We start from the raw sequence: 15,394 nt of genomic DNA, 5'->3' as shown, positions 1-15,394 counted from the left end.
TGCACTGTTCAAGTAACAGGCTGACATTAAAACACATTTCAAGTAACATAACCATTAACAAACACAGTTTATGGAGAACCCACCACACAACCTATCCTTAAAACACCTTATCCTGACACCTTTCCCATAGTACATAAAACACATTTGTCCATTGAAACCATCTAACTACCTAACCTTAAAACACATCACTGGAAACACACCCATAAAACACATTTGGGGCAAAATCATTAACACAAAGAATTGGTCCAGACACAACTCACACTCACAAATTGATACTCTATACAGAGTGTAAAACCTATATAAACATTCCATATCACACATAACCAACAACAAAAAAATCAAAACAAAAAAAACACAGTCATCCCCAACAATCGGAAATCATACTCACATTTTTTACTCTAAAACACATACCTAAGGTTCTCGCTACTACAACTTTGCTCCCGGATACTGGGTTTTCACTTTCACCGACTTTGATTTTGCTGGAATCCATCTTGTTTAAATCCTCTTTTTTTTTTTGAATTTCTTACCTGCAAACATAAAACACTTCAATGTAGACAACTATCGAACCCTAATCGCCTTCTAAAACACAGCAACCAATGTCCAATTGATCTTACGTATATAAAAGGTTGAAAATCTCTTATCTTCATCCATGATTCTCGGTATTTTTGGTATGAATTTTTTCTGATTTCCTCGATGGTTTAGAGAGAGAAAGTGAGAGAGAGGGAAATTCGCGTGGATTAAGGAGATGTGATGTGTTGACGGTTATACTTGATTGTTTTAAAACACTGTTAAGACGATTTTGCCCCTCATCATTTAAAACATTCTATTAAATTTAGTTGAATATTACAATCTTGCCATTGATTTGATCTCAACCATTAAACACACCAATCCAATGGACAAGATCGCTTCCTAGACTTTCTAGGAAAAACACACTTTCCGTGCGAACCCTACTCATATATATATATATATATATATATATATATATATATATATATATATATATATATATTAACTGATATATTTACACCATGGGGGATTAAACTGCCCTCGAATATCAAACATTATCATAAAATTCCACGTTCCACCCACAAAGAATTGAAAAATAGCACTATAAATAACCACCAAAGCTAACTTCCAACTCACTTGCAAGTTGCAATACAAGAATAGCTTCAAACTCTAGAGAGAGGAACCATATAGAGAGAGAAGGAAGATGGGGCAAGACCATGGAACAACACGAAAAGGTCCATGGACGGAACACGAAGATTTCCAATTGGTATTTCATGTTCACATGTTCGGAGACCGCCGTTGGGACTTCATTGCCAGTGTTTCAGGTTTGAAGGTGGCGGGAGTAAAAAAAAATAAAATAAAATAAAACAAACCAGGAAAAAAGAAATATCAAAACTGTTATTACTTTTATTCACATATTAACGTTTTCTGTTGTGTGTAACCCCCAAAAAAAATATTTTTTGGGGATTATTTTTCTTTTGTGGGATGTTTTGATTCTCAGGTTTGAAAAGAACCGGAAAAAGTTGCAGGTTGAGATGGGTTAATTATCTGAATCCAGGTCTCAAAAGAGGGAAGCTGGCTCCTCATGAAGAACGGCTTGTTCTTGAACTTCATTCAAAATTTGGCAACAGGTTCGATCCAGGCGCTATTTTCTTTTATAAGTCAGTAGGATTTTACTGGATACGTTTGATTGTTTAGGTTCGATTCATTTCATCTTGTTAATGTTTTTTTTTTCTGTAGTTGTATAGAAATAAAACAGATTTATATATAGTTTATAGAACTTAATAAAAGTAATTTATAAAAATCCATGGTTTTGAATCATATTTGTGCAAATTTTTGCACCGGTCAGTGATTAATCACTAATGAAAAAGCAGGCATCTTTTGACTATAATATATATACTAGTGCATGTTTTCCGCCCAAGGTTTGTTTTTTTCTTTGTGTTCTTGTGTTTATATGGTTTTTTATCTGTATTATGATTGTGTAAAATTGTTTATGATTAAAAAATAAAGTTTAATAAAATTGATTAAGAAACTATTTTGTATCCCCCATCTCTTTCTTTATTCTTAGTGCCTGTCTCACTCCATAAACAACTTTTTAATAAATATTACTGTATGTTATCATTTCAAATTTTTCCTTTTCTAAACTTTTAGTTGCAAAAATAATAGTGTTTCCAATTGTTTTAAGTTTCCTGTTGTGTCATGCACTTATAAAGCTATCAAACATTGTATTACACTCAAAAGTTTCAAGTTGGTTATATTATATATAGCAAGTACAAATTTTGGACTTATGAAATATAAATATATATATTCAGGACACCTTTGCATGTTGGTTAATATTGTAACCAGTTAAATAGCTAAGGCTGTAAAAATATCATATAACTATATATACATGGTTATAGTTATTGTGGTTTGATTTTAAGTCATGTATTTATTCTTTCAGGTGGTCTAAGATTGCACGAAAATTACCAGGACGAACAGATAATGAGATCAAGAACTACTGGCGAACTCATATGAGGAAAAAAGCTCAAGAAAAGAAAAGGATAACATCACGATCGCAATCATCCCCGTCTCTCTCGCACTGCTCTTCCTCTTCATCAGCATGCACCAGCCAGCCTACCTTCGGTTCGATGCCAGTGACCGAGACGAAAGAAAGAAGCTTCTACGACACCGGGGGAGTTGATATGTTAACCGTCATGGAACGCAAAAACAATAACAAAATTAGCAATAAAAGTGAGGGACAAGAAGGGTATTACTCCATGGATGAAATATGGAAAGATATAGATATATCAGATGATAATAGTATAAAGCCATTTTTGGACCCTTACAGTGAAAGGGCACCACTGACATGGGACATCTGTATGAGCACTTCATGGATGACGGATGGTCAAGAAGAGTTCACTAACAACACGTTTCATCTACCAACCCAACAATTAAGTTCAGGATTAGTTGACTAATTGTGTTATTTGATTTATTAATTTGGTGTTGATATATGCAGTAAATTCCACTAAAGCACTCTTTAGACTTAGATCAAGGTCAAATCTTTATCTCAAAGCTAAAATGATTAAGGAAGAACAAGAAATAAAGTATGTGTAAATTAAGTGTTTGTTTTTTTCATAAATATATGTTGCAAGTTTGTAAGTCTCCTTTGTATAACTTCTACTGTAATAAAAGAATTATGTCCATCTCATTTTGCTTTGTTTGTCATACGATATTAGTTAATTATATGTTCCCAATATTTCATACAATTTTTTATCTAACTTTTACATAAGCAATCTTCTAAATAACTTTTTTACGTTTTCAACAAGCCTGAGCTATTTTTGTTCTCACGTTAATTTCATTTTGTAACCCTTGGCGTGTATAGGTAGGGTCATGCTATTACCACACCCCAAATGACCTTTCGTCGAATCTTCAAATGGTCGTTTAAAGGTGAATGAGACTATGACGTAAGCCCTATTCAAACGGCCATTTGATGCAATCTTAAACGGCCATTTGAAAAGCAGGGTAGGATTAGAAAGCAAAACGTATACGTTTAACGTGCTCTATGTATATATTATGCCTAGTTGGCCCCACCAAAGGGCGACTAGTCCAGCGGCATGCAACCCTTCCAAAGGGCGCGTCTGAAGGGCATGTCTCAAAAGCATGCGTTAAGAGTTCATCCAATAAAATTAAGTTCTTTTAACAATAAGGTTGTGTGGCATGAAATGTAGCGCTCCATTGCGCTACATCAACGCCAAATAAGCAATTCAGCTTAATGGCGTCCCCCTTTAACAGCCAAAAAATGGGTTAAAGCCCTACAATGGTGCTCCTATTTTTCTTTTGGTTTTTTTTACGTTTAAATTGAAGTGAGCCCCACAAATCATTCTTTGTTCCTCGTTGATGGGCTGGCGAAGGGGTCAAAGACGCTCCCCAATGGCGCTCAGGCAACGAAGAAGGGGGCACTATTAGTTGTTATTGTGCTGAGGTGAAGGGGCGCTACCCTATACCAGCATAATATAAAATCTCTGATTATTGCAGACCACACAGATGATATCGAATGGTAAGAAAGGTAGCGGCATTAAAGCTATCCTTTTTTAGGTTATCCTTATCTAGTATAAAGCGAACAGATTAAGTTACAAATGGCGGCTAAACATTATTTTTCGGTTTTTATAATCCCTATTTATGGATAAAATACTTATATTTAAATTGTATGGATCAGTGTCTTTTCATAGAGTGTAGACACGAAAACACATTGCAAACCAAGTCTTTTGGATGGTTATGTAGTGTACGTAGTGGAATAATTAATAAGTATAAGGGCTTTTTTATTTGTATTTGTTTGCAGGGTCATCCTTGGGGAGGGTCAGGTGGACGCGGCCCAAGGCCCAGTCTCTACGAGGACTCGGATTTAAAAAAAAATTATATACATAATACATATGCTTTTAAAAGAAATCTATTTATTTAATCCTAAATAGTATAAGGCTCACTACTAGAGTTTAATACTAGTTCAAACAATTAAACCCAAAATGAATTTTGAAGTTGAACCTAACTAAATTAGGCCCAACTTAAACAGTTAAATAAAGAGTTAATTATAGAGATAGATTCTGTGGTTTATAGCCCGTTTCATCTTTAGGTGCTAACTTTTTTTAACAGCTTTAAGTTTTATGGTTTCAATTTTGTAACACCTTTAGGTACTAACACCAAAATTATAAATGTAATGACTAAAATACCCTTCCATTTTTTTTAATTTTATCAACGTAACACCTTTGGGTTAACATCTAATTTTATTTAAGTTTAAATCAATTTTATAAAATCTATTTTTTTATTTTCAACTTTTTATTATATCTCTTAATTAACATAAAATCTATTTATTTTTTTATTTTTTTATAAGTAAATATGTATATATAATTTTTTAAGAAATGATAAATAATTTAGCACGATAGAAGTTGCTCAAAATCTTAAATAATTAAAAATACAATAGGTATAATAATAGTTGGTAATGTGCAAATAAATTATTATTAAGATATTAGGTTAAAACTCCGTGTATTACACGTGTTTAATGTATAAAACTTAGTTTTAAGTTTTGTAATTTTAAATATATGGGATTAAATAATATAAAACCAATAACAATAATAATAAAATACTGTATCTCATCGGAACTAAAGTGTTTCCTAAGCACATAGATACACAAATAAAATAGAGATGTCATGGTTTAATCACACCGTCTCAAAATGTGCCAAGTAATTGGTCGTAACAAACAAATCAGATTAGATTATACATTTTTACGATTTTACTACAAAATATATTAAATTAGTTGTAGTTATTTTTAAACAGTTTTTCTCGATTATGCTACATATCTTGATATATTATTTTAACTAATTTTCAGATATTATATTCGTCATGGCTTTGTTGTATCATGGTTTTCTTATATGATTATTTAATTTTTATTATAAAGGCACACGCTTTTTTTACTCGTCCCAAGCCCAAAACGTTTCAAGGAGTCTCGGGGACAACCCTATTGGTTCCTATGCCTTTTTCGTAGTGATTTGAGCTTCAGCTTCAGTTTTCATTTGAAGAAAATTACTTTCAGTGACCGTAAAACTTTGTTTGGGAAAAAAACATTCAGCGTACACGTTTTACTAATTATTGACTACCGGCTTAACACAATTTGAAAGTTGGATTTGATTGTCTCACCATCTATACTAGAAGTCTTGCCAACCCACTCAAATACCTTGTATTATTTTGATCACATAAATTGTTTATGTGTAAATTGTCATAAAATCCAATAATCTACTAGATATCATAAACTACACAAAAAAAAAAAAAAAAAAAAAAAAAAAAAAAACTCCATTGGGTTCGCCCCTATCCTGATAGTTCAAATATTGAGCAAAAGTCGATTATGATGGTTTACAACTTTTGATTATTATAGTAGGTTGCGTATATATGAGTAATACAAAACCACAATTTCATCTCTTCGAAAGCTTTTTAAATTGGATGTTTTTTATTTACTATTAAGCCTTTAAAAAAGTGAGCAAGATGGACATATAATATACTTAGAAACTTGTTTTTTTTTCTAATCCATAAAAAGTAGCACCACAAAGGAAAAACGACAAGACATCGATGTACGTGCAAACAAAATCACAAGAATATATTATACACACATCCGGTTGAAGAGAAAAACAATCGATAACAAATATCGAAACCCATCATCATTTGAAAAACATAAACAATACAAATAATGAGTTTTTTTAATTGCCTTTTATTTAGGTAAACCTATTTGACAAGTTGTAAAAATCTGAAATTTTAGTTAGACTCTAAAAGCTAACTCACCCAATGTCTTAGCCTAAAACTGGATTGTCCAAATGTATAACAATAAATTGTATTTTTTCATTGAATTTATAAAGGGTTGAATACAAACAATTGAACGAAAGAAAAGAAAAGAAAAGGGCAGGAAAAGAAACAACCAAGTCAAATAAGTAATCAAAGTTATAAAGATAGAAACACAATCTTTTAAAGAACTCAACTCCTTACAAGAAAACAAGTAGATAGGAGGGTGACACCACAATTAAGTGGAGGAGACCTAGTTGATAAGTCAAGCGAGAATTTCAAGCCCGACTAGTCTTGCAAGACCCAAACTAGTTCAATTAAGAGAACCACAAGTCCACAAGTGAAAGGAAGAAACCTCACAATATATTGATTTGATAATGTTGTGATTAAAATGCTTGCAAAACCTCCTATTTATAGGAGAAAACTAGACCCATATTAACTACTAACTTTTGGACTTAAAAAAAAAAAAAAAAAAAATCAACTTAAAGACTTAAGACCTTAGGATTTTCCACATTTAATCCCTTACATAAAAAAAACCAAAATTATAATTTATTCTTGATTGCTTGAGTAGGCCAAATTCACCACATAATCCAATAAGCAAAAATTCAGCCCAACACCAAAAGAAGATTTATCTAACTGGGCTTGTGTTCTTAGACTTGCTTCAAATGTGTGGTATTGATGAAATTCATTAAAGCTTCGTGTATCCTCTTTTTCCTTGTTCAGGTCATTGGTCCAGAAATTCCTTGCAGCGAATCACCTTCCATGTTGCAAGAAAAATATCTTCTTTTTCTTTCGGTTTGCTCGTTCTTAGATCCTCATCACAAGTGTTATTTCAAGCTAAATTGATCAATAGATGATCTAAAATAATAAACACGGTGATATACATTGAATGGAACAACAAAACCATAATTTGATAAACAAATTGGGATCTATCAAATTCAAGTATTATCTATGGTTTATATAAAATGTTGGACTATAAAAAATGTCTATTTTTATAAACTACATGTTCAAGCATGAAAAAATCAAAATCTAGTGCATTAAAAAAAAACACATAGCCTAATGTTTATATATGCTAAAATTGCCCTAAAATGGTTACATAATATATAAATTATGACTACATTGTATAAAAATAGGGATTAATAACTCCAAATCAGATTTGTGTTGTGTTATAATCTAGTCACTAAGTATAAGATCAAACTAAAACAAAACTTAAACACATGGGAATTAGGGTGGTATCTAGCATGTGATCCTACAAACCTTAACCATCTAATCCAAGTACCACAACATCATTACACCACCACCACACCATCACCCACCCCCACCCCCACCCCCACCTTCTCTCTCCTCTCGGTCTCCCTTTCTTAAAACCGACCCCAAAGACCACAACCCCATAACACACTTCATTTTCACCATGTTCTCTCTAAGATCATCCAAGTAATCTTTCATTTCTCTCTAAAAATGTAAGGTAAGTTCATGAGTCTTGAAGCATCTTTAAGCTTTCAATCCATGAAAGAACTTGAATATGCTTCAGAACATCAAAGAAAACACTCTTGGATGATACAATTTTGCGAAGAATCCAAGCAAGTGTCCTGTTTGATAATGTTTAAGTTTTGGTGATCAAATGTAGGAAAATCATGTGGTGATAGAGGAATCATCCATTATACATATGTATATACAGTAATGTTACTCAATGTATTCACCCAAAACATGATAAAACATTGAAGACACCAAAACTAACAAGTATTATGTATCCCATCTTGAAATATGTTAAGTATTTTTGAAAGATTCTTAAACCAACATCACCATTAGGTTGTTAAGATCGTGACCATATGTATTTTGCTTGAAACTTAGTGGAATCTTATACTCACCTTGCTCCCAACTAAGCTCATAGTTGTGGGTTTGTGTTGTAGTTGATTTCCACAAGAAACAAGACTTAAAACCTCTTTAAATTCTGCCCAAAAGTTCCAAGTAACTTTAAAGTTGTTGGAACCATCCATGTAACGCCCTGCTTTTTCGTACTTTCCTTAATTAGAAAGATTGTCTTGTATGTCTATTTTTGGAATCTTGTAATTCGTCTTTTCGTTGTATCGTTGTAAATCTGAGACTTGGATCATAAATAAAAATTTGTATTTATTTAAATTCATGTTATACATGTTCATACGTTTGGATTAATTATACATGTGATACCTTATTCGTAATTCTTGCATAATGCGTTAAACTTGCAAATACTTATCATACATACTCAATTCATGCATGTACGATACTAATTCTCGACACATATACTTATTCATACTTGTTTTATGCTTATTTTATGTTTTAATTGCATAATATACCCTTCCACTTTACTTCTATGCTTAAAACATCCTAAAACACTCAAATATGAAACTATAGGGACTAGATTTGTCAAAATATCAAACAAATTCGCCAGCTCAGGTGGCTCGCGGACCGCGACCCCCTCCACCCTTGCTCTCATGCCCCGCCAGAGACATGGATCCGCATATTGTTGTTAACAGCTCGTTTATTGGGCGATTTTTGGTATGTTTAGGTGTGTTTCTTCCATTAAATGGCCACCTAACTTAACCTAATCACTCCCTATAAAACCCAACCCATTTCCACACATTTTCCACTTTGCAAACACCTCACTCTCACTCTCAAACACTCTAAAATCAGATGGGAAATTAGTAGCAAATTAGAATCATATCAAGTTGCAAAACTGAGCATAAAGTCACTTATCTTCTATCCCTTTCATTTCTTCTTGCTTCTTAGCACTTGGAACACCCTTAGGTATGTTTCCACAGGTTTTCCATGGAAAACCAAGGATGGAACATCACCATAATGAGGGTAAAAGTGCAAGAAACTTTCTGTTTTGTACAAAAACTTTGTTAAACATACTTAAACTTATGTTTTCTTCATACATTCCTATGTCCTTATGCCACTAATCAAAACTATGATTATGTGTGCTTAAAAAAAGGTTGTAACATACAAATCCAGAGGTTTTAATCCTCTAAACTTTATGCTTTTAAAAGGGTTTTAACTCATAAGTGATGAACAAGACTTGAACTTGTGTATGTGTGATTATTTGGATAGCTTGGGCTATCCTACTTACAATCCACACTTCACTTGATGATTTATCTTAGTTAGTATGTATATTTCATTTCCTTATTGTACATTCATGACCATCCTTGTTGTCTTATGACAACTTGTGCATCGGTGAATACAAAAGAGGTTTTAAAATGGAAAATTTATCCTCCTACCTCTATGCATGACTTCCATGATAATACTTGTATTATTGTTGGACTAAAATCATAATATACCATATGAATATATAAAATACACATAATACATGTAAGAAATCGAACCCTTGATGATAACAAAATGGTTATTTGTCAAGTTACTAAGTTACATCACCTAAGTGCTTGGTTCCTCGTTACGATTCTAATGGGTGTTACACCCATGAAATCATTCTAAACCTTATGGGTTTCCATAGTGTCAAGAACGAGTGCTAAGTCTAAGTGATTATTTTCTTGTATATTTACTTTGTTATGCTTTTAATTCCGGATATAATCACTCCTTGAACTCTAATCTGAATACATTCAACCTCCTAATCTCATACACTCGTCAACATTAATCGGAAGACTTAGCAATTTTGTGAGTACACCTGACCCGTTTTACTTTTAAAACACTTTGGGTTGTAACATGTTAATATACAAACTTCACTATCACACACTTAAACATGCTTTACATTCTCAATCCTATATACATGCTACTTGTTTACTTAGGTTCATGCTAGATTATACATGCTTTATGTCATTAACTTTGCTAAGCCCCAACTTAACATATATAGTGCTATAGGAGTAGCACGCCACCCGTCGGGGTCTTGTTAAGTCTTTATTCATTCTAAATGGTCTCGTCACTTTTGTGGCGAGAGATGCTAAATACTAGTGGACACTTGGGTTTGACATATTGCGATGCATGCTAGTTACCTTGTTTACAAATTGTCATGTGGATTTGAGAAAATGTTTTTATATGTAACACCCTAACACGTTATAACTGAAAAGACGCAGCGGAAATTCGTTCCATAAAAATTTCTTTCATTAAAAACGTTTTGACCTACTAGCAAGTTCATTATGAGACACTTTCTTACATTATATGCATCTTTTATACTCATTTACATAACAAAAGCATAACTTATAACTATCAATTTACATAGTCAAGTATTCCCGTACAATCTGACTTGTGACTCGGTCTTTGATCGCTACTCCTTGTGATGAAAATCTGTGATTCGTACTACCTGCACCCACCACATACAATCGAAACATTAGCATACATTATATACAAACAAGATTCTTAATCGTGTAGTCTCGATTTGTTCTATCCACATATTCTTTCCATCCGTTATCTTTCTAGATGTAGTCATTCCATCCGGGTGCCTAATCCTTAGCGAACCTCGATGGAGTACCTGCACCACATTTCATTCTCGAGGCACACTGTTAATAACGTCAATACTTAAGTGTATTGAAACCACGTATGCATTACATACATAACTACGTACATACATACCTACACACATTCATACATACATTACTTCATACAAACATACCTGCTCACATACTTACATTCATACAAACATTACGGCGTACAAACATACCTACTTACATGTTTACATACATATATACATACATTACTACATACAAACATACCTACTCACATACTTACTTACATGCATACATACATACATTACTACGTAATACATGCATACATTACGGCGTACAACTTACCTACTTAGGTGCTTACATACATACATACATACATACATACATACATACATACATACATACATACATACATACATACATACATACATACATACATACATACATACATACATACATACATACATACATACATTAATACCTACAAGCATACCTACTCACATACTTACTTACATGCATACATACATACATTACTACGTACAAACACACCTACTCACATATTTACATACATGCATACATTACGGCGTACAACTTACCTACTTAGGTGCTTACATACATACATACATACATTAATACCTACAAGCATACCTACTCACATACTTACTTACATGCATACATACATACATACATTACTACGTACAAACACACCTACTCACATATTTACATACATGCATACATTACGGCGTACAACTTACCTACTTAGGTGCTTACATACATACATACATACATACATTAATACCTACAAGCATACCTACTCACATACTTAATTCATTACCCCGCGTACACGCTCACACATCCCGAACTGAATCACATGTCATAAATGCTTTTAAATTATCTTTCAGATATATTTCGGATCTTAAAAGTGAGTTTCATACCCATCCGTAACTTACCAAGCCATTTGGTAGGGTTAAGGAACATTATAAAGACTTAACGAGGCTTGGAATGGGTTCACGGGGTCCGAGTTCGAGGAAAAACGAAGAAATTACATAAACAATACATTTGCATCAGACCTCCACCGTAAGCTACGGTGGCTACCGTAGCTTACGGTGGCCCCAAATGCTTACGGTAGTTCTAGTCTGCCTTACGGCAGGAATAAATGCCCAGTTCCCACCGTAGCTTACGATGGCACCGTAAGCTACGGTGGTGCCAGATCAGCTCCCATCTTTCACACTAAAACTCGCATAACTTGCTCGTTTTTGATCCGTTTTACCCGATTCTTTTTCCTACGCGACCGTAATTTAATTCTCTATCACATAGAGTAAAAATCCAATATATGGACTACCTAACTTTATGACTTATAAGCCTTCGGCTTATTACCCTTTTACCAAATTTTGACCCGTTCATGCATATATCAACATAACTTGTTTCCAATTGTCCGTAAAACCTTTCCCTACATTTTAGACTAAGAATCCTTGCCTCGGGTCCACATTCTTAACGAATTTCATTACCGCTACCTTACTTATACATAATTATTCAACCCGTTTAGTCCCACAAACTATCTTCGACTATCTAGATTAATACTTATCTTAATACCTTCAATCATTCCATACCATACATGACTTCCCTTCATTTATAACAAGAAGGTTCTTATGTATACTAAGAAGTGAGTTGGATGTCACTTACCTTGTGCGCCCAAGTTCAAGCATAGGTTCCATGCTTCCTTTTGACCCGTTAGCCTCCATACTTGAGCCCGTAGACATGCTATCCATCCTTACATAACCATACATTGATACCCTTGTTAGTAAACAAGGCCACACATAGCATCAATCACGATAAATCTATGCTCAATAATTGACTTTCATTAGTGGATTTCTTGCAACTCATAGCATAGATTAACAATGAGATCCTTTTTACTCGGATAATATAAACATGCCATTACATATCTTGCTATGAATATACCGTGCATCACTTTGACTTCCTAAACCGTACATTTATGATAAGAGATCCACCTTACAACATTCCTACCATTGTTGACTTTCCATAAGGTCAACCATCAAGCATTTCAATTTTCCAACTTAGACACACATTCATTCACAAATTAACATGTTAGACCATAGTCATTATGCCATCTACGCTTCATACTCATTTTGTAGGACATATTTGGTCGCATAATCAAATAGTTACATATACATATATACATACCATTCCGTTCATAACAACATCTTCATAGTTAACGTCAATATCATTTAAGTTTACCCTTTTCTAGAATTCTCATTCGTTCTATAACTATTCTTAAGTCGAAACTAATATAATCAAACAATCCATATATATATTCATCACATCATTCAAGCGTATAGTACGGATTTCACATATTATTGTCGTTTAGACATTTCATCAAACACCTTGTGTGCGTACTAACATCTAAGCTTAATGTACAACTAATTCATGCATATCCTTCTAACCTCATTCATAATTCACCAAAATCAATTACTAATCATCATGTATCATACCAAATGAACATTGAACATAACATCATCATATTCCTATACTTTCATCTAACAATAATTCATCATACCCACATAATACATCATTCTTTCAACAAGAATTAAACATAAATGGTGATTCAAGTCATCATCCTCACCATAACAAATGGGTTTCGCATCTAAACTTCAAATTAACACAAACCTTACATAACCCAGGTTCTATATGATGTTTCTAACCCTTATACATAATCAATTTCATATTATCTCACGGATTAGAGCATAACCCACTTCACCCATGATCACCAATCTTAAATTTAAAACATACCTTATGATCTCCTCATGTTGGTGATCATTAATCCATGCTCGGTTATAGATTTAAGCATCATTTAGCCTTTCAATTTGGATGATCTTTCATGTTTAGGGTTTGGAGTTCTTGAGAGCTCCTGAAGCTTCACGAACACACACGTATGTGTGTTTGTGTGTGTGTGTTGATCTTTTAATTAGTAAACAACTTTCATGTGTTCCACTTTAGCCCCTCGGGTTTTCCTTTAAAACATAACTGACACTACCTTTCATTACTTAATACTTTTGACCATACCCTTAACTAGGTTAAATAGCCTAGTTATTTATTTCATGACGTGTCATAAAGGAACATCCGACAAATATTAACATTCAGATTTTGGGGCGTTACAAGTCTACCACCCTTAATTGAGGTTTCGTCCCCGAAATCTTTCTTACCTTTATTTAACACTAATTATTCCTTCTCTACATCCACTCGACACAACCACGAGCTCATCACAATGACTATCATCCAATTTCAAAAACATTCCTATTAATGTTTCTTTCATGTTTATTTCATTATTCATATCATTGACTTCTCCCTAACAATTCCATACCTTCCTTATCATAATTTCGCATATCATTTTCATTTCCTTGGCCTGACAACCACGGTTCAATATACATACTTCTTTGACTTGTAATCACACACACACCTATGTACTTAACTCTAACGTGATCATCCTTCTACGTTTTCTACAATTACTTGTACCATGCATACCTTTACGTTACTTTCCAACCATCTTTTTCATTTCACTTTACAATTACTCTCACTTCGTGCATTATTTAGTTTACATACGTATGTGTATCATGCAGTTCATCTTACGAGAATTTAATCATTACCCGAAATCTATACATACTCATATATGCTTAACTTTAACGTTAACCTTATTCTACCTTTTCTACATTTACGTATACCTTGCATACCTTTATATTATCTTTAAATCATTTCGTTCATTTCACATTACTATTGCTTTCACTTCATGCATTACTTAATTCACGTGTATAGACAGTTCATATCTCTCCAATCATGAGTTAGACATTTTACTAACCTCTTTTTCATTTCCCAACCACGATCCGCAACCCTGATCGATCATCTTCTCCTCGTGCACTAGCCGTACAAGCCAAGTTTCATTCCTTCGTGTTATGAGCTTCCGCTCGTGCACGTCCTTTCACCAATACGATTGGTTTCATCACATCAATAGTTCTAACATTATCATCAACAACATCGGCGGTTAGCATATGTCATTCAAACATTCATAACACTAGGTGATTACACACCTATAACTCTTCTACAATTTCCTACGTACCTGCTATAACGTACCGCACATTCTATTTCTTACATGCAATCTTTTTATTCAATTAATTATTTTGTCACTGAAGTACACGTTCGTACTTCCTTCCATTCATGCTTACTTGCAAAAACCTTATTACATCGTTTCAATATTTCTTACTAAGCTTACCATTCCCGCCCATACTCAAGTTGTTGTCCGGGTCACCGCCCGTCATCATTCTAATTTCTAAGAGTCAATTACTAACACATCTAACACATAGCTTATACAAAACTTCGTCTATTATACCATCACTTTTACTTTATACTCATTTCTATGACTCGTTCGACTCAATCATGGTCAAACTATCGACATCTTCTTAGGCGGATTAATTTCATCTTTTTATATTTTTGAATCCATCTCACGGATTCAGGCGCATCATTCATGCTTTTTCATTCATTGAATCCGCCTTACGGATTCAAACATTCATTCATGCTTTCTAATGAGATTCAAGCATACCACTTACAACCCGGTAACATCGGGTTAATTGCTTTCAACATAAATC

At 33.6% G+C, this 15,394-nt stretch overlaps 1 protein-coding gene and 1 long non-coding RNA gene across 2 annotated transcripts; one reads left to right on the top strand and one right to left on the bottom strand.

Annotated features, from left to right (window-relative positions):
• The first annotated feature begins 1,112 nt into the window (after positions 1 to 1,112).
• Positions 1,113 to 3,193, top strand: LOC110865259 (transcription factor MYB59). The gene is made up of 3 exons (XM_022114496.2): positions 1,113 to 1,331; positions 1,508 to 1,637; positions 2,447 to 3,193. Exons 1-3 carry the CDS (start codon positions 1,211 to 1,213, stop codon positions 2,958 to 2,960), a joined length of 765 nt encoding a protein of 254 aa, XP_021970188.1. The 5' UTR covers positions 1,113 to 1,210; the 3' UTR covers positions 2,961 to 3,193.
• Positions 3,194 to 10,394: 7,201 nt separating this feature from the next.
• LOC118479772 lies at positions 10,395 to 13,588 on the bottom strand. Its single transcript, XR_004860550.1, has 3 exons — positions 13,548 to 13,588; positions 12,423 to 12,509; positions 10,395 to 10,597 (listed from the first exon to the last, which is right to left on the bottom strand). It is a non-coding gene; the product is annotated as an uncharacterized LOC118479772 (long non-coding RNA).
• Positions 13,589 to 15,394: the final 1,806 nt, after the last annotated feature.

The sequence above is a fragment of the Helianthus annuus genome, chromosome 6 (assembly GCF_002127325.2).
Source record: "Helianthus annuus cultivar XRQ/B chromosome 6, HanXRQr2.0-SUNRISE, whole genome shotgun sequence".
NCBI classification, from domain to species: domain Eukaryota; kingdom Viridiplantae; phylum Streptophyta; class Magnoliopsida; order Asterales; family Asteraceae; genus Helianthus; species Helianthus annuus.
Note: the sequence above shows the minus strand (reverse complement) of the source record. Positions and strands in the feature narration are given on the sequence as shown.